The sequence below is a fragment of the Choloepus didactylus genome, chromosome 1 (assembly GCF_015220235.1).
Source record: "Choloepus didactylus isolate mChoDid1 chromosome 1, mChoDid1.pri, whole genome shotgun sequence".
In the NCBI taxonomy this organism is placed as follows: Eukaryota; Metazoa; Chordata; class Mammalia; order Pilosa; family Megalonychidae; genus Choloepus; species Choloepus didactylus.
In genome coordinates this window covers 105,540,432-105,561,373 of record NC_051307.1, presented here as the reverse complement: position 1 = coordinate 105,561,373, position 20,942 = coordinate 105,540,432, and the positions used below count along the sequence as shown (strand labels likewise).

General features: G+C 44.6%; 1 protein-coding gene across 1 annotated transcript in view; it reads left to right on the top strand.

Moving 5' to 3' along the window:
* DNAJB11 (DnaJ heat shock protein family (Hsp40) member B11) overlaps positions 1-20,942 on the top strand; it is a 37,342-nt gene that overhangs the window by 6,871 nt on the left and 9,529 nt on the right. The window contains exon 4 of the mRNA XM_037838811.1: positions 963-1,095. Within this exon, the coding sequence (XP_037694739.1) occupies positions 963-1,095 (133 nt within the window). The remainder of the gene's footprint in view (positions 1-962; positions 1,096-20,942) is intronic.

Sequence of the window (20,942 nt, the reverse complement as noted above, 5' to 3'; positions counted from 1 at the left end):
ATCATTTTCTTCTCTTGTGGGAAGATAGTCCTTTATTTTCACAAAGCTTCAAGAAAGGCAAATGATACCGAAAGGGTTGTCTGTCTAACCGCCCATATCAGTCAAATCAACTCTGACAATTTGGGGGGAGGGATATATATGAAAGCTAGTTCATCCTTGCTGTTGCAGAATCTGCAAACTGTTTAATGAGCAAAACCATTCTTGTGAGCAGAGAGAGAAAGAAATTCCAACTCCCAAACCCAGACCTGCTTCTCTTTCATCTCTTTGAACAAGAACAGGATGATTATGAAAAACTGAGCTTTTATTTATGTTTTGGGGAAATCTATTTACCAGGGTTGGTGATAGAGGAGTTATATAGTTGTCATCTTCACTATGTTAATGTGTGAGGCTTCTTAACACCAAAAATTAATATTAAAATTAGAATGCCTACACAGTTGAAGGTTACTGTTTATATTAATCTCAAAGTGAGGCTTTGTTATTTATAGAAATTAATGTCAGTTTTATAGAGGCCAGAAGTTTCTTTTCTTTCAGGACTAGAATATTACTAAGACTGACTAATTTTTAGCCTATTTAATTATGTACCCAAGATTTTTATGCAGAGCTGTAGCTTCTTTCACCATGGTTAGCTTCTCAATAAATCCATCATATCCATATTTTCCTCAATACCGAAACACATCATTATTTCATTGGTTGAACCCGATGTCGAATTAATCAGCATTTAGTGCCATATTGTATTAAAAAGTAATTTTTTTGTGTGATGGAAACAACATAGTTGCAGGATAGTTGATATTGTATAAATTAAAAAGTGTATATGATGTATGCCTCCAGTGTATTAAATATGTCTTTCAGTTTTGCACAATGAGTTTGGTAGGGTACAATATTTTATCAGTGTAAAGGAAACTCAATAACCACAAGACATGAACTCTGATTTCTTTTCCTGATGATTTTACACTTATCTACAGCTTCTTTGGAGATTTTGGTTTCATGTTTGGAGGAGCCCCTCGTCAGCAAGACAGAAATATTCCAAGAGGAAGTGATATTATTGTAGATCTAGAAGTTACTTTAGAAGAAGTGTATGCAGGAAATTTTGTGGAAGTAAGTTCAAACAATAGAACTATTCATATTGACTCCCAAAACTTGCTCTTTTGACTAAAAGTAAGAGGTTTCTGAGTAACTTCTCTGTGTTTTAGGGGGTGGGGGGAGTGACCGGGTGCAAAGAACTGAATTAATCATAATCCTTGGTTTATGATACATTGTTGTCATTGTTTCATGAACTCATCACCCAGCCTAAGAACTAAATAAAGCAGTACCATGACTTACATCTACCTATGCTCCTTCCTATTCCATTCTCCTACCTCCCTTCAGAAGTAACTACCATCATAAATTTTGTGTTTACTGTTCCCTTGCCATTCTTGTTTGTTTTATATATATATGTATGAATACCTGACTAGTGTATTAATTTATTTTTGTTGGTTGTCTTTGTAAAATGGTATCGTACCATGCATTATATTCTGGAACTGTTTTTTTCCCCACTCACTGTTATGTTACTAGAATTCATCTATGTTGTTTCTTGTAGCTATAATTCTGCTGAATAAAATTTCAGTGTGAATATAGCTCAATTTATCAATAGGCATTTAGGTTATTTCCAGTCTTTTCAATTCCAAACAGTGCTTCTACAAACATTCTTGTACATATATCTGGGTACCTGAAGCAAGAATTTCTCTTGCGTGGGTATATACCTAGGAGTGGAATTGCTGGGTAATATGAACAAATACTCAGCTTTACAAGATAATACATTGTTTTCCAAAGTAATTGTACCAGCAATTTATGAGACCCTGTAGATCTGCACCTCTAATACCTGGAATTATAGATTTCTTGATTATTTTCCCATCCAGTGGGCATGAAGTGATATCTCAATTGTGGTCTTGATTTTCGTTTCCTTGATTATGAAGGAGGATAAGCATCTTTTCATATGTTTATTAGCCATATGTGTTTCCTCTTGTGTGAAATGCCGGTTTATGTCTGTTGCACATTTTTTTTTAAATTTTATTATTTATTTATTTTTTTTTTTCCTGTTGCCCATTTTTTAACAGGATGGTTTGTCTTTTTCTCATTGATTTTTTGAGAACACATTATTCTTGCTATTAATCCTTTGTCAGCTGTATGTGATTCAGATATAATCTTACCAGTTTGTAATTTGTCTTTTCAGTATATTTAAGATTTCTTTAAATAACCATAAGTAATTAATTTTGACATAGTCACATTTATCAATCTTTTCTTTGATGGTTAATTTTTTGTGTCTTATTTAAGAAATTCTTCTCTAAAGTCAGAAAGCTGTTCACCTATATTCTCTACTAAAACTTTGGGATCTTTTAATTTGAGGTTTTTCATCCCTTTTTTAATTCTGAGAAATTTATCCCCACTATTTCTTCAAATATTTAATCCTCTCCATTGGTACTTCTATCCACTCTTAACTTTTAAAAATTTTCTGTTTCTTTATCCTTCCCCGCTTCCTTCTGGAAGAGTATCTCATTTTGGTCTTTTAACTCACTAGTTCAATCCTTATCTATAGCCATTCTAATAATATTCTCTGTCTGCTGTGGTTTTATCTCAAATTATCTATAGTATTTCTACTTGATTTTTTCCGTATTTCTTATTCTAGTTAGCTAATGACTTCCCTTATCTCCTTAAGTATTATCAGTGTTACCATAATTGTTTTAAGTTTTAAATTTTGAACTGTCTTCTCTAATACATTTGCTTACAATATATCTACCATCCAGTTTGTGGTTTTGAGGGGTAGGGGTGGGTACAGGTTGTTGTACTCCTCAGGTGTCTAGTTATTTTGACTTGTGAGCCCATATTTCCTCTGTGGGCATTAACAGCTCTCAGCATATTGGAGAAAGCCCTTGCTCAGTGGTTTTATTTGTTTATGTGTTTTCTTGGGATTTTGTTGTTTTGATTTGGTGTCTAGAGTTCAGTTGTTTTCTGCTGAGAGTAGACAGGCAGCGCTTTTCCCAAGGCACTTCAGGAGAGAAGCAGGAACAGAACTTAAACTGCTTTTTTTCTACTATCTTCTCACAGGTACCACTAGCTACTGTTGCCCCAGTTGTAGCCTCCACCCTACATATATAGCTGTTCAAAAAAGCCTTCCATCTCTCTGGGGTTTTCTTATACATTTTTTATTTGTTTCCTGGAGTCTTGTTTTCTAATAGTTTTTCCAGGGTTGATTTTGGTAGAGACAATCAATAGCCTATGCATTTTTGCTTTCTTGACAAGAAGCAAACATTTTCTTCTTAGTTATGGCTTTTGCTCTGAAGAATTGAAAGAAGAGGACTAGACAATTACAGAAGATGCTACTAGCTGTAATACTGTCATTCATTCTGCAGCATGAGAAAAGAGTATTAAAAGTATTGGGGCCATCTTCAAAAACAGTAGAGGTTGTTTAGGTGGGGGAAAAGAGGTGAGCCTATCAACCCTCACATTTCCTTCTAGACCTATTGTTCATCGCTAATACATAGTATACATCACTCTTTGCAGTTAGTGTGTTCCTTAACACAGCTTGTAGATTGTTGGGCAAGTTGTTTGGTAGTGGTGGAGGATCTCTAAAAGCCTCTTGGACCTATTGAATATAATCTTGAGAATATTCCATCAATTCCTTATAATATTGGAGAATGTCCTGTTTGTCTATGTTTGTGTTGCTCATGGAAATCTGCCACCCAGGAGCTTAGGACATCAGGTGACAATTTCATATGGGGTCAAATGGTGTTTGCAAGAAGGTGTAGATCGTATAGCTAGTAATGCCAGTGGCAGGACTGTATGCCAAGGTAAGTCTAGAATCTCTGATAATTTTGCCAGTTTTAATTTTGGTATAGCGTTTATTCTTTCAGCCTTTCTGGAGGACTGAGGAGAGTAAGGGCAATGTAAATGTTGATGAATGGGGATGACTTGGCAAAGTTCTCCAATTATTTGACAGTAAAAGTTCTCTAATTATTTGAGTACCACAATCACTAGAGAGCTCAAAGGGAACTCCCCAAGTGAGAAATATACTTTCTGTCAGTTGCTTAGCTACTGTATTTGCATCTGCCTTCCAGCAGGGGAATGCTTCAACCCATCCAAAGAATACACAAACCATTACCAATATATAGTTATATCTCATGGTTCTGGATAGTTGAATAAAGTCCCCCTGCCAGTATCCAAATGGCCTCATGTGGGGACCTAACATTCCAGGTACTACTTTAATAGTTTTTCCTGGGTTAAGAGTGAGGCAGATACAGCATGTATTATAAACTTTTCTGGCAACCTTGTCAAAATTTCCCCACCAACATTTGTTCATAACTTCTTTCATTTTTTGGACTCCATGGTGGTTTAGTTTGTGGAAACTTCTGAATAGAGGTTCTTTAAGAATTCTGGGGTAACTAGGAGGCCAAACAGGCCTTCCCAAAATCCATTGTTAGTATTTATTACGTATCCCTTTGTTACCAATCATCTTTTTCAAATTCAGAAGCTGACAATTGATACTTCGCAAATTATTCTGCAGTGGTTTTGCTTTCTGCCAATTTTTTCTAATTAATCTTATGAGGGATGTTTTCATAATATGAAGTTTTGCTTTGGCTTAATTTATTGCGCTTCTTACTTCATATGATGATCAGCTAATGTATTTACCTTATATGCTGGCTCAGTTTTGCATGTATGAACCTCTTAATTTTTTATGGCTATTTTTTAGGTAATAACATTGTTTTTAAAAGTTCAGCTACTTGTTTACCATTTTTTATTGGGGTTCCTGACAAGGTCAGGAAACCTCATGTTTCCATAATATTGCAAAATCATCAACTACTCCAAATGCATACCTATTATCAGTATAAATACTGAAAGTTTTCCCTTTCTTTAGATGACAGGCTCTAGTTAAATCTTTAACTTGCCTTGTTGAGCTTAGGTGAAGTCAGGAGTTAATTGGCTTTTGATTAATTCCTCATTAGTGGATATTGCATAACCTGTCTGATATTTTCCTGTTTCTGTCTTAAGATCCATTTACAAAAAAAAAAAAATATTAAGTCTGGGTTAGTCAAAGGGGTTTCTTGTAGATGTAGCCATGAGAAAAAAATTGAGAAACCACCATTTCACAATCATGGGTTTCTCCTTCTTCAGTTAAGAGCACCCAACAGTGTTCCAGGTTTTAAAACATTACAGGGATGGATGTGGATATTTGAAGGGAAAAACAGTAATATTTCATAAGAAGTCAGTCTGATAGCTGACATATGCTGAGTTTTCCCTGAAATTAAACACCCGATGGATAGCATGTGTTACTTCTAATGTGGTACTTCAGCTGATGCCTCAGCCTATTTGGTAGCAGCAGCTACTACCTGACACAAGCCGAGAATGCTGCGGCTACTGATCGAGTTGACGACTGCAGTAAGTTATGGGTCTCTGTTGTCTTCCATGTTTTTGAGAGAGAACTCCCAATGCTTGATTCTGATTTTCATGCACAGTAAAAAGAGTAGATTGTAGTTCAGTAACCCTATGATTGGGGGTTGCATTAAGGCTTCTTTTAATTGGATAAAGGCCAACTTGTGTCATTTTCCCCAGGGGCTGAGTTTTTAGTTCATTTGTAGAGAGGAGCAGATAATTGAGAGAAATTTGGGACCCACAGATGGCAATAGCTTGAAAGTCCCCAAAATCCTCGAAGGTCAGGAAAAACTCTGGATTGTTTTGAGGTGGTTAAGGATAATGGTAACCCTCAGGGGTTAATGCATCACCTAAATAAAGGATCTTTTGTTTAACAAATTATTATTTTTCTCTAGATGCTTTTAATGGAAGTTGGGTAAGTAAATATAAGGAATCCCACTGACAAGCGACTTTTGAATCTTAGCAAAGCAACTGTAGACCTGCTAGGGAATTCTAAATCTTTTAAATCTTGTTGAAGCGTTGGCAAGAAATAAGAAGAGACCTCAGCAAACCCTTGAGGCATGATTGTCCAGGTATACTGTTGGACCTTCCAAGTGAAGACAAACAGATATTGACTATCTGAGTGGACAGGTATGCTGAAAAAGGCAGAACAAAGACCAATAACTGTATACCATCTGGTATTTGTTAGAATCTCAGCTTTGTAATGTACCAGGTTTAGCAACTACAGGATGTTGGGGAATGAAATCGTTCATTAGGCTTTTTCGCAAGGAGTATGGGATGTTGTAAGGGCTTAATGCAAGGAGTAATGAGACTTGTTTATTAATTCTTCAACTAAAGGAGTTAGCCCATCTGTTACTTCTGGCTTAACAGGGTATTGGGACAATTTAGGTAAAAGTTTTGAAGGGTCAGTTTGCATTTTTATGGGATCAGCACTTTTGATGTGTTCCACAACAGTGGCATTTAAAATTGTTCAAAGATTTCAGTACTCCTAAAAGTAGTTGATCAGAGGAGTCCAAATTAGCTAAAGGTTTTTTTAGGAAGAGGGCCTAATTGGGCTTGTGCCATGTATTTAGGCACTGGGTGATCTGGAATTTCTAACATTATTCCCTCTGATGTGAAATCTAATTTACAATTCCATATTGTGAGTAGATCTCTTTCCAAAAGACTTGCTGGGGATGTCTTACAAAGCAGAAAGGAATGTTCATCGTTTGGTGGTACAGTTGTGTTAAGAGGTTTGGGAAATGGAAACTTGTAGATTTGTTTGGTTAAACTACCACTGATACTATTTCATTACTTTGAGAAAGAGGTGATGGATTTATTGTTGCCATGGTGGCTCTCATGTCAATTAGGAAAGAACAAGGTTTTCCATTAACCAACAGGGTGGTTTCTCCCTGTGATGTCATTGGAAGCAAAGGGAGCAACCTGTCAATTCTCTCCTCATGGTGCCATCAGCAGGCATGCTGGAACTGTGTCTTGCTTTAATGGAGGGCAGTCCTTTTCCCAGTGCCATTGTTGTCTACAATAATGACAAGTATTTTTATCAAATACTGGATTGTTTAGGATGGGTTTTGTCATTTGATGTCTGTAATTGTTCAAGCTTTAGAGCCATCAGCTTTCTAGCATGGTGAGCATGTTTATACTCTGATGTTCTTTCAAAATGTTCATCCAGGTGTTGGAGTTCTGAGATCGGGGCAATTTCCCATTCTAATTATGCTTTTTAAATAGATCATTTAGTTTGGGTTTTAGGCCTTTCACAAAATAACTAGAAAGCACTGTTCCTGTATTTCCATTTATTTTGAGTCCTGAATGTTGTCGAAAAGATATTTTTTAAACTTTCCAGACAGTCTCCACTGATTCATCCCTTTTTTGTTTGCAGAATTTGTCCAAACTATTTTTATGGGAAAGACTTTACAATCTCGAGCTCGGTTCTATTCTTAGCAGCTTGCTGGACAGGGTCCTTTAAATCCTCATCAAGATTGTTCTCTTTACTGAGTTTCATCCATTTTTTAGCTTCGGATGGACTCATTATCATTAACATTATGGTTGATATAAGTCTGGGAGTCCTGGGTCATGTGCCCCAATCAGGATTTTGAATTCTTCTGTAAATTTAGTCTGATCTTTCTTGGGGTCCAGGAAATCCTTTATAATAGTATGAAGTTCAGCCCTGGTCCAGGATTTAAATTTCTTGGTGGTTGGTATACCAGGTTTAGTAGATGGTTTCATTTTAGGGAGCAACTTACTTACAGGTTCTGATGGGTCAGTTAGAAAGTGAAAGAGGGTAAAAGGGATCTGAAGGGCCAAAAGAGGGAGCAGTAGGACTAGTGACAGGTTTTTTAAAACTCTTCCTTTGCATGCTTTAAAGAATCTTTTAAAGAGGCTATTTTAGAATCATTTTGTCTTTTAGAAGATTATGAATACCAATAAAAAATGCTCCCCTGCGGTCGCAGTTGAATTGTCTGGGGGGGGGGCGGCCGGTTGCTGAACCCTCGGCTCTCGGCGTTGCTCGGAGGGTACCGGCGGCGGGGGCTCTTTCCCGGAGGCGAGGGCGAGGCGGGGGACTGGGCCCGGTCCCCGGCGGAGGCGTGCAAGGTGTGGAGGGCGGCGAGAAGGAACAGGCAGGACACGGTTCTTTGAGGGTGAAGAAACCAAGAGCGTTTATTAGGGGTGAGCACAGGTTATATAGGCTGGCATAGAGGGCGGGGGTTGTTACAAGCCAATGCTGAGGGGATAAAGGCTAGGATTGGTTCTGAGAGGGTGCGGAGGTTAGGATTGGTTCTAAGAGGGCACGGAGGTTGTTTGAAAAGGGGCGGGAGTTGCTCTGGCAACGGTGTCTGGCAACAATGTATGCGCACTGGTGGTAATGGGAGTTGCACTGGCAACGGGGAGTGTCCGGGCAAGATAAGGGGGTGGGGAAAAGGCGGTTCCCTCTGGCAAGCCTCCCCTAACAGTGGTATTTTGGGTGAGGAAATGGGGCCTGCCTCCGGCCTCACTTTCCCAGGCCCGGGGGGCTGTGAAGGGCGCTGTTCACCCATACCCACTACCCTCCCCAGGGGTGGCCGATCCCCTGGCCCAGGCCCGCCAAGTCGAAGCACGTAATCAGTGTCCCGCATTTCCCCCTTTTTTTCTAATTAAAGGAAGAAGCTTACCGGAGAGGTCCGCTAAAGGATGAGGGAAGGGGAAGGTTGGGGAGGGGAAAAAGGGTTGACGGTGGCTCAGCAAGGCTGGAGCTCAGCGTTGGTGTGGCGCCCGGGCGCTCGACAAGGGCCTCGCTGCTAGCGGGATGGGCGAAGGTGGAAGGTTTAACTGGAGCTCGAGGTTGGTACGAGGTTCAGGCGATTGAGAAGGGCCTCGCGGTCGGCGGGTTGACCGGTGGCGGTGAGGTTGCGGAGGGTTGGTTGTCATCTTGGAGTAGGGAGCGTCAGAGGTGGCGAGTCGCTGGTACTGGATTTGCACGAACGAGGAAAAAATAGCATCTGTTTGTTTTCTTACAAGTTGGACGATTCTGCGGATAATGCAGGGTCCTAAAGTGAGAGCTAGAATGATCATTAGTAGGGGGGCCGAGAAGAGGGAGGAGGTAAGGGAGGAGGGGGGTAAAGATGTGGGACCAATAGCTGGTGGCTTCACGGTCTCTTCTACGTTGTTCTAGTCCCTCTCGGACCTTTTTTAGGCTGTCCTCGGCGAGACCTGTGGAATTGGCATATACACAGCACTCTTCTCCTAGGGCGGCGCAGAGGCCTCCTTCTTTGAGGAGGAGAAGGTCGAGACCCCGGCGGTTTTGGAGCACTACCTCAGAGAGGGAATTGACAGAATTTTTAAGATGGGAAATAGCGTTCTGTAGGTGACGAATGTCCTCGTCAACCGCCGCTCGGAGGTGAGTTAGGGCGGAGTCTTGACTGGCTAATGCAGCGATTCCGGTGCCAGCGCCTGCAAGACCTAGGAGGGAGGCAATCGTGAGGACGGTGATGGGCTCTCGCTTTTGCAGTGGGGCAGAAGCTGCAGTTGTTTCCAGGCGGAGGAAGAAGTCTTCCTCGCTGTGGTATAAGACCCTAGGGATAAGGACAATTAGGAGGCAAGTTTCATTAGTGGTATTGAGGGTTTGCACATTAAGGCAGGGGGTAAGTCCTGTAGAGGAGCAGAGCCATTGGGAGGAGTTGTGGGGAATAAGAAACTTGGCAGAGCTGCTGGGAGATGAGTAGTTGGCACAAGCTGTGAGGTTGGGAGAGTTACTTGAGCGAGGGTGGATGCACTTTCCTGTAAAGGAGACTGAATGAAAGGTCAGGGGGACGGCAGAGGTATTCCAATTGCATTTCGAGGGGCTGTCCTCTGTGTTTTCTGAAAAGGAGAGGTTGGAGGCAACTGGCTCATACAGGGGGAAGGAGGTGGAGAGGCAAAGCCAACAAGAGGAGGTAAGATTGGGGTTGGAGGAATTCACTGAGGTGAAGGCCACTTGGATAAGGCCGAGGAGGGGAGAGGAGTAGCGAGAGGAGTAGCGAGAGGGGGGTAGAGGAGGTCGGGGTGGTGGGGTTGGCGATGCATTGTTTGCAGCTGAGGTGCGGCTGGAGGGCTGTGGAAAAAGGGGGTTCACTCGGACTGGGGTCCAGGCTCAGGTGTACTGTTGTCATCTGGTACACCAGGTTGCGGAGACGACGGCGTTCTCGTCTCGTTAGACGCATGGTTGCTGGTGGCGGGCCGGATTGCCCTTCCTGGGATTCAGATTGGTTGTGCTGCATCATCTGGGAAAACACAAGCAAACCCGCGCCCCTGGGCGAGGAGTGGGGAGGGACCCTTCCAGGCATTATACTCTGGGTCCTTCCAGTAGACCATCGGGGCCTGGGTGGGCCTATACGAGGGCCCCCAATGTTTATGTAGGGGCGAAAGCCCATCCTTATTGAATGTGAGTAGATTAAGGTGAATAAGGGCTGCTATGATAAGGTCCCCTGGAGTTGCCTGGGGGAGCATTGCCCTTTCTTTTTTAATTTGTGTTTTTAAGCGGCGATGGACTGCTTCCACAACGGCTTGCCCCTGAGGATTATAGGGGATGCCGAAATGATGGGTGATGTTATATAACTGAAGAAAGGCCGCAAAGGAGGCACTGCGATAGGCAGGCCCATTGTCCGTTTTTAGGTCCCAGGGGACTCCCATGAAGAGAATTCCTTGCCTTAGGGCCTTGATACAGTGTTTGGCTGTTTCCCCGGCAAGGGGGACTGCATAACACATGGCCGAGAAGGTGTTAATTATTACATGCACATATTTGAGGCGTCTAAAGGACGGAACGTGAGTTACATCCATTTGCCATCTAGAATTGGGTTTTAGGCCTCGTGGGTTGACTCCCTGAGGTTGCAGGGGGCCAAGCGGCGCAAAGGGCGCACAAGTTGCACAATTGCGGACAAGATGTTTACAGGTGTCTAGGGGGAGGCCACATAAATGATGTAACGACGTAGCCGAAAAGTGAAACCTGGAATGCAATAACTTGGCCTGGTTAACAGCATCCCCCGGAGGGGCTGCCGTGTGGGTTAGCATAGCTTGGGTATTCTGAGCTGAGACCGCTTGGTCTACTATACTATTGCCATTAGCCAGGGGCCCCGGAAGGCCTGAGTGACTACGAATGTGGCTAATGAACCAAGGATCCTGTCGATGCTCCAGGATGCTTCTGAGGTCAGAAAGTGCTTTATCAATGGCCGAGTCTCCCGGGAAAAAAGGTGGAAAATGCGAGGACTCGGCAGACCTGATAAGTGTAGAGGCTGTCAGTGAAAATGTTTACTGGGTGGTTGCAGTGGGCGTTCAGCGCGTATGACACTGCCAGAATTTCCCCCACTTGGACTGAATGAAGGTTGACATAACTGAATAGGCGGGGTTCCGGGTGGTCCTGGGAATAAGAGAGGAAGGCGAAACGGGTTTTGGAGGCGTCAGTGAAGACGGTAGTGGCACCCGGGATGGGTGCAGAGGAGGGGAAAGGATGGAAGGGGCTGCGGAAGGGAAGCTTGGCGAGCCCCTGTAACAGTCGATGGCTAGGATAATGGCAGCTGAATTCCTCCCGGAAATCCTTCTAAGAGGATTTGCATGTCCGGGTTATCACGGATAAGTAGGCGGGTTTGGCCTGCGTCCAGGGGCCAGATAATTTTTTCCGGCGGCTCTCCAAATACATGAACAGCTAGAGTGACTAGATCTGAAGCCAGAGCCGCACTGCGGGGCAAATTTTCCTAAGCCGGCTCTTAGCAGGGTGCATCCAAAGCAGAGGGCCTTCCTGCCACAGGCAGCCCATGGGTGTGCCGGGCGTAGGAAGGATGAGTGCTATAAGATTGCCCCCTTTAGTGCTAAACCTGTTGAGACAACAGGCAGCTCAGGGACACTTAGCAACATAGTGCTACTAATTTATGCGTGGGAAGGGGCCACTGCTCCACCCATATAGGTTCCTCGGTATCCCACTGCAGAGGAACAGGCGTTGGAGGTGTTAAACGAGCAGTGGCGCACATTATTGGGGGGGCTGCGCGGTAAGCACTGCCCCAAAAGCGGCAAGGATATCACGGCCCCATAAAATTTGGTCTATGGTGTGCAGAAATAACGGGCGGAAGGTGCCTGAGTGGCCCTCTTCATCTTCCCACTTAATGGGTCTCATGGCCTGAAGAGAAGTAGAGGTACCGGTGGCTCCCACTACCGAGGGACCATCGAGAACCATGCACATGGTGGCATACTGAGCGGGCATGCAAGAGACTTCTGCCCCTGAATCGAGCGTGCCCGTGTACCATTGCCCCTCTATTCTTAACTTACGAATAGGCTTTTCTGGAGTGATAGGGACTGTCCAGAGAAGCGTTTTACTGCCGGTGAAATGATTAATTTTATTAGAACCGGCCGGCACGCTGCCTCTTAGGGGCGGGGCTGAGGCTTGCCCCGCTTGGAGTTTAAAGCGTGCTCAGTGCCCTGGCGCTGATTGCCGTCAAGGCACCCTGGATAGTAGAGATTTTTTAAGCTATCCTGGCTAAGATCTCTGAGCTTGCCCTTGCAATCGCGCGCCCAGTGATAGCCACGCTGGCAGCGTGGGCAGGGAGTGGGAGGAGGGCGCCCATTGCGCTGCATGTAAGGCGGGCGTTTGACCTCCGCATTGGGGCACTCCCGGGCAAAATGACCGCTCTGCCCGCACTTAAAGCAACCTGGGGTGGCGGCTAAGGCGGCAGTGACAGCGCCGGAGACAGCCTGGGCTAAGGACGCGGCAGCTGGGTCAAAGGCGCTGCAGGCGAGAACCCAATCATTAAGTGTTTTTTCCCGCAAGGGGAGAATGGCTTGCTTACAGGGGGGGTTAGCCCCTTCTAGAATAAGTTCCCGGGTGAGAGCTAGCTGGGCTTGGGGGTTGGTAACTTTTCTAGCACAGGCTTCTTCAACCCTGGAAACGAAAGTGGCGAAAGGTTCGTTTGGCTCCTGGAGGAGCCTGGTAAAGTTGTCAGGTCGACGGGCAGAGCAGTTGGCAAACGCGCGTAAGGCGATGCCTCTGAGTACAGTCCAGAAGGCAGCAGGGGCATTAATATAAGCAGACGCATTTAGAAACGCTCCAGTGCCCAAATAGGCTTCGGGGGGATGATAGACTCCAATGGCTGCGTCTTGCTCACTTTGCTTAGCTGCTTCTGCCTGGAAGTGAGCACGCCAGTCAACAAACTGACCGGGGTTAAAAATTGAACGGGCAAGCGAGGCCCAGTCTTGGGGGAGGCAATAGTTCATGGCGAGATCCTGCAGTATTTGGGAAGCATATGGGCTACCTAATCCGTCCTCCTTGACGGCCCTGCGAAGCTGCTTGATAGTATCTAAGTCAATGGGATACCAGTCGTACGGTTTCTGTGGGGTGGGGAGAAGGTTAAGAGGAAAGCAGGGAAAAGCACGAGAGAAAGGAGGACGCGCTTGCAGAGGGCTTGGCGCGGGAGTGGGGGTAGGGGGAACGTTGCCCCAAGGGTTGCCGTGAGGTGTAGAAGGCAGCCAGGGGTTGTTAGTCGGCAGGGTGGGAGGAGCGGCGGCAGCTGCCGGTAGCGGCTCCGAGGGGGAGCTTGTCGAAGGGGGAGGTGGAAGTGGGAGGCCCCAAGCGTCGCAAGAGGGCGGCGCGGTAGGCGTGGCCAAGACACAAGATGGCGGACCAGCCCCGCCCTGGGAAAGGGCGGGGTCCAAGGCACAAGATGGCGGACTAGCTCCGCCCTGTGAAAGGGCGGGGTCTAAGGCATAAGATGGCGGACTAACTCCGCCCTGCGAAAGGGCGGGGCTTAAGGCATAAGATGGCGGACTAGCTCCGCCCTGTGAAAGGGAGGGGCCTAAGGCATAAGATGGCGGACTAGCTCCGCCCTGTGAAAGGGAGGGGCCTAAGGCATAAGATGGCGGACTAGCTCCGCCCTGTGAAAGGGCGGGGTAAAGCGCATGCGGTTTCCGGTCTGGCTTAGGGCTGACGTCATCACTAGAGCACTTCCTCCCCTCAGTAGAAGAAGAAGGAGGAAGTTCGCCATTTTGGAGCAGTCTGGGGGGGCAGTTGCAAAGAGGTACACGGCGCCAAACAAAGAAAGAAACACAAAGGACTACAGCAAAGTAATGGAGGGGAAGAGGGAGAGCGTTAGGAGGAATGGGGGTCATAGAAGAAAAGGACGAGAGGCAGACGGAAGAATGGGTAGTGGGGAAGGGAGGAGCGGCTCCGGAGCGGCGAGGGAGAGGCGGCCCCTGACGCGGAGCGGCGAGGGAGAGGCGGCCCCTGACGCGGAGCAGCGAGGGAGAGGCGGCTCCTGACGTGGAGCGGCGAGGGAGAGGCGGCTCCGGGAGCGGCGAAGGAGAGGCGGCCCTTACCTTGCAGGCGAGGAGAAGGAGAGCTGGAGAGGCGTCCGGGCGAGCGAGTGGCTTCACTGGACCGCTACGTGGAGAGGACTTCCAAGTGCAGGGGCCCCACGTTGGGCGCCAGTTGCGGTCGCAGTTGAATTGTCTGGGGGGGGGGGGCGGCCGGTTGCTGAACCCTCGGCTCTCGGCGTTGCTCGGAGGGTACCGGCGGCGGGGGCTCTTTCCCGGAGGCGAGGGCGAGGCGGGGGACTGGGCCCGGTCCCCGGCGGAGGCGTGCAAGGTGTGGAGGGCGGCGAGAAGGAACAGGCAGGACACGGTTCTTTGAGGGTGAAGAAACCAAGAGCGTTTATTAGGGGTGAGCACAGGTTATATAGGCTGGCTTAGAGGGCGGGGGTTGTTACAAGCCAATGCTGAGGGGATAAAGGCTAGGATTGGTTCTGAGAGGGTGCGGAGGTTAGGATTGGTTCTAAGAGGGCACGGAGGTTGTTTGAAAAGGGGCAGGAGTTGCTCTGGCAACGGTGTCTGGCAACAATGTATGCGCACTGGTGGTAATGGGAGTTGCACTGGCAACGGGGAGTGTCCGGGCAAGATAAGGGGGTGGGGAAAAGGCGGTTCCCTCCGGCAAGCCTCCCCTAACAGTGGTATTTTGGGTGAGGAAATGGGGCCTGCCTCCGGCCTCACTTTCCCAGGCCCGGGGGGCTGTGAAGGGCGCTGTTCACCCGTACCCACTACCCTCCCCAGGGGTGGCCGATCCCCTGGCCCAGGCCCGCCAAGTCAAAGCACGTAATCAGTGTCCCGCACTCCCCTCTCCCTTGTGGAGTCCAGGAACCCATATTTTTAAGAACACCTCATAAATATACTATTCTAGTTAGCTCAGTTGTTCCCCAAAGTGGCCACTGCAAGCTCAAGTCATCCTTGATGAGGTTTACCCACTTATCTAAAAACAAACATGAACTGGGCCCATTTGAGAAAACATGTACGTTGCCAGGCATCTGCCAGAGAAGAAAGATTTAGACTGAGAAGAACCCATGTTCAGTCAAAGGTTCCAAAAACAAAAATTATGAAGGGGTCCCGCAAACAGTAAAGTGACTGTCTTAAGTTATACTGGAACCTCCGTACCTTCCCCGTACAAACATAACAAGGTACTCACCAAGGAGACATCTGAACCAGACCAAGATCAAGTCTAACAATAAACTTGAGGAGCTCAATGCAAAGAACTTAGATATGGGAGAAACTTACTCCTTGCATCCTGCAGGAAGTGAGAGAGCAGCAGATGCAAAGGGTCCTATGCATACCAACACTTGGTCACTCTCCAGCCCACGGGGACAGTTGATGATCTCCATCTCCCACTTCTTACACCAGAAACTGTTAAGTAAAACTGGGTCAACAATAATAATCAGTAATCAATAATGTGGATTTATTGAAAGAGAAACTATTAGAACAGGGAGAGTTCAAACTGAAGTAAGACTCTCAAATGGTTAGTAAGTTACATTGGCTTATAAAGGCAATTAGGGGAGGCGGGGCAAGATGGCAGACTGGTGAGCTGTATGTTTTAGTTACTCCTCCAGGAAAGTAGGTAGAAAGCCAGGAACTGCGTGGACTGGACACCACAGAGCAATCTGACTTTGGGCATACTTCATACAACACTCATGAAAACGTGGAACTGCTGAGATCAGCGAAATCTGTAAGTTTTTGCGGCCAGGGGACCCGCGCCCCTCCCTGCCAGGCTCAGTCCCAGGGGAGGAGGGGCTGTCAGCTCCAGGAAGGAGAAGGGAGAACTGCAATGGCAGCCCTTATCGGAAACTCATTCTACTGATTCAAACTCCAACCATAGATAGAATGAGACCAGACACCAGAGAATCTGAAAGCAGCCAGCCCAGCAGAGAGGAGACAGGCATAGAAAAAAAACAACACGAAAAACTCCAAAATAAAAGCGGAGGATTTTTGGAGTTCTGGTGAACATAGAAAGGGGAAGGGCTCTGAGACGCATATGCAAATCCCAAAGAAAAGCTGATCTCTCTGCCCTGTGGACCTTTCCTTAATGGCCCTGGTTGCTTTGTCTCTTAGCATTTCAATAACCCATTAGATCTCTGAGGAGGGCCCCTTTTTTTTTGTTGTTGTTTTGTTTTGTTTTGTTTTGTTTTGTTTTAATCCTTTTTTCTTTTTCTAAAACAATTACTCTAAGAAGCCCAATACAGAAAGCTTCAAAAACTTGCTATTTGGGCAGGTCAAGTCAAGAGCAGAACTAGGAGAGCTCTGAGACAAAACGCAATAATCCAGTGGCTGAGAAAATTCACTAAACACCACAACTTCCCAAGAAAAGGGGGGTGTCCGCTCACAGCCACCATCCTGGTGGACAGGAAACACTCCTGCCCATCGCCAGCCCCATAGCCCAGAGCTGCCCCAGACAACCCAGTGTGACGGAAGTGCTTCAAATAACAGGCACACACCACAAAACTGGGCGTGGACATTAGCCTTCCCTGCAACCTCAGCTGATTGTCCCAGAGTTGGGAAGGTAGAGCAGTGTGAATTAACAAAGCCTCATTCAGCCATCATTTCAGCAGACTGGGAGCCTCTCTACACAGCCCAGCAGCCCAGAACTGCCCTGGGGGGACGGCACTCACCTGTGACAAAGCACAGTCATCCCTCAACAGAGGACCCGGGGTGCACGGCCTGGAAGAGGGGCCCACTTGCAAGTCTCAGGAGCCATACGCCAATACCAAGGACTTGTGGGTCAGTGGCAGAGACAAACTGTGGCAGGACTGAACTGAAGGATTAGACTATTGCAGCAGCTTTAAAACTCTAGGATCGCCAGGGAGATTTGATTGTTAGAGCCACCCCCCCTCCCTGACTGCCCAGAAACACGCCCCATATACAGGGCAGGCAACACCAACTACACACGCAAGCTTGGTACACCAATTGGACCCCACAAGACTCACTCCCCCACTCACCAAAAAGGCTAAGCAGGGGAGAACTGGCTTGTGGAGAACAGGTGGCTCGTGGACACCACCTGCTGGTTAGTTACAGAAAGTGTACTCCACGAAGCTGTAGATTTGATAAATTAGAGATAAGGACTTCAATTGGTCTACAGATCCTAAAAGAACCCTATCAAGTTCAGCAAATGCCACAAGGCCAAAAACAACGGAAAATTATAAAGCATATGAAAAAACCAGACGATATGGATAACCCAAGCCCAAGCACCCAAATCAAAAGACCAGAAGAGACACAGCACCTAGAGCAGCTACTCAAAGAACTAAAGATGAACAATGAGACCATAGTACGGGAGATAAAGGAAATCAAGAAGACCCTAGAAGAGCATAAAGAAGACATTGCAAGACTAAATAAAAAAATGGATGATCTTATGGAAATTAAAGAAACTGTTGACCAAATTAAAAAGATTCTGGACACTCATAGTACAAGACTAGAGGAAGTTGAACAACGAATCAGTGACCTGAAACATGACAGAATGGAAAATGAAAGCATAAAAGAAAGAATGGGGAAAAAAATTGAAAAAATCGAAATGGACCTCAGGGATATGATAGATAATATGAAACGTCTAAATATAAGACTCATTGGTGTCCCAGAAGGGGAAGAAAAGGGTAAAGGTCTAGGAAGAGTATTCAAAGAAATTGTTGGGGAAAACTTCCCAAATCTTCTAAACAACATAAATACACAAATCATAAATGCTCAGCGAACTCCAAATAGAATAAATCCAAATAAACCCACTCCGAGACATATACTGATCACACTATCAAACACAGAAGAGAAGGAGCAAGTTCTGAAAGCAGCAAGAGAAAAGCAATTCACCACATACAAAGGAAACAGCATAAGACTAAGTAGTGACTACTCAGCAGCCACCATGGAGGCAAGAAGGCAGTGGCACGATATATTTAAAATTCTGAGTGAGAAAAATTTCCAGCCAAGAATACTTTATCCAGCAAAGCTCTCCTTCAAATTTGAGGGAGAGCTTAAATTTTTCAGACAAACAAATGCTGAGAGAATTTGCTAACAAGAGACCTGCCCTACTGGAGATACTCAAGGGAGCCCTACAGACAGAGAAACAAAGAAAGGACAGAGAGACTTGGAGAAAGGTTCAGTACTAAAGAGATTCGGTATGGGTACAATAAAGGATATTAATAGACAGAGGGGAAAAATATGACAAACATAAACCAAAGGATAAGATGGCTGATTCAAGAAATGCCTTCACGGTTATAACGTTGAATGTAAATGGATTAAACTCCCCAATTAAAAGATATAGACTCGCAGAATGGATCAAAAAAAATGAACCATCAATATGTTGCATACAAGAGACTCATCTTAGACACAGGGACACAAAGAAACTGAAAGTGAAAGGATGGAAAAAATATTTCATGCAAGCTACAGCCAAAAGAAAGCAGGTGTAGCAATATTAATCTCAGATAAAATAGACTTCAAATGCAGGGATGTTTTGAGGGACAAAGAAGGCCACTACGTACTAATAAAAGGGGCAATTCAGCAAGAAGAAATAACAATCGTAAATGTCTATGCACCCAACCAAGGTGCCACAAAATACATGAGAGAAACACTGGCAAAACTAAAGGAAGCAATTGATGTTTCCACAATAATTGTGGGAGACTTCAACACATCACTCTCTCCTATAGATAGATCAACCAGACAGAAGACCAATAAGGAAATTGAAAACATAAACAATCTGATAAATGAATTAGATTTAACAGACATATACAGGACATTACATCCCAAATCACCAGGATACACATACTTTTCTAGTGCTCATGGAACTTTCTCCAGAATAGATCATATGCTGGGACATAAAACAAGCCTCAATAAATTTAAAAAGATTGAAATTATTCACAGCACATTCTCTGACCACAATGGAATACAATTAGAAGTCAATAACCATCAGAGACTTAGAAAATTCACAAATACCTGGAGGTTAAACAACACACTCCTAAACAATCAGTGGGTTAAAGAAGAAATAGCAAGAGAAATTGCTAAATATATAGAGACGAACAAAAATGAGAACACAACATACCAAAACCTATGGGATGCAGCAAAAGCAGTGCTAAGGGGGAAATTTATAGCACTAAACGCATATATTAAAAAGGAAGAAAGAGCCAAAATCAAAGAACTAATGGATCAACTGAAGAAGCTAGAAAATGAACAGCAAACCAATCCTAAACCAAGTACAAGAAAAGAAATAACAAGGATTAAAGCAGAAATAAATGACATAGAGAACAAAAAAACAATAGAGAGGATAAATATCACCAAAAGTTGGTTCTTTGAGAAGATCAACAAGATTGACAAGCCCCTAGCTACACTGACAAAATCAAAAAGAGAGAAGACCCATATAAACAAAATAATGAATGAAAAAGGTGACGTAACTGCAGATCCTGAAGAAATTAAAAAAATTATAAGAGGATACTATGAACAACTGTATGGCAACAAACTGGATAATGTAGAGGAAATGGACAATTTCCTGGAAACATATGAACAACCTAGACTGACCAGAGAAGAAATAGAAGACCTCAACCAACCCATCACAAGCAAAGAGATCCAATCAGTCATCAAAAATCTTCCCACAAATAAATGCCCAGGGCCAGATGGCTTCACAGGGGAATTCTACCAAACTTTCCAGAAAGAACTGACACCAATCTTACTCAGACTCTTTCAAAACATTGAAGAAAATGGAACACTACCTAACTCATTTTATGAAGCTAACATCAATCTAATACCAAAACCAGGCAAAGATGTTACAAAAAAGGAAAACTACCGGCCAATCTCCCTAGTGAATATAGATGCAAAAATCCTCAACAAAATACTTGCAAATTGAATCCAAAGACACATTAAAAAAATCATACACCATGACCAAGTGGGGTTCATTCCAGGCATGCAAGGATGGTTCAACATAAGAAAATCAATCAATGTATTACAACACATTAACAAGGCAAAAGGGAAAAATCAATTGATCATCTCAATAGATGCTGAAAAAGCATTTGACAAAATCCAACATCCGTTTTTGATAAAAACACTTCAAAAGGTAGGAATTGAAGGAAACTTCCTCAACATGATAAAGAGCATATATGAAAAACCCACAGCCAGCATAGTACTCAATGGAGAGAGACTGAAAGCCTTCCCTCTAAGATCAGGAACAAGACAAGGATGCCCGCTATCACCACTGTTATTCAACATTGTGGTGGAAGTGCTAGCCAGGGCAATCTGGCAAGACAAAGAAATAAAAGCATCCAAATTGGAAAAGAAGAAGTAAAACTGTCATTGTTTGCAGATGATATGATCTTATATCTAGAAAACCCTGAGAAATCGACGATACAGCTACTAGAGCTAATAAATTTAGCAAAGTAGCGGGATACAAGGTTAATGCACATAAGTCAGTAATGTTTCTATATGCTAGAAATGAACAAACTGAAGAGACACTCAAGAAAAAGATACCATTTTCAATAGCAACTAACAAAATCAAGTACCTAGGAATAAACTTAACCAAAGATGTGAAAGACCTATACAAAGAAAACTACATAACTCTACTAAAAGAAATAGAAGGGGACCTTAAAAGATGGAAAAATATTCCATGTTCATGGATAGGAAGACTAAATGTCATTAAGATGTCAATTCTACCCAAACTCATCTACAGATTCAATGCAATCCCAATCAAAATTCCAACAACCTACTTTGCAGACTTGAAAAGCTAGTTATCAAATTTATTTGGAAAGGGAAGATGCCTCGAATTG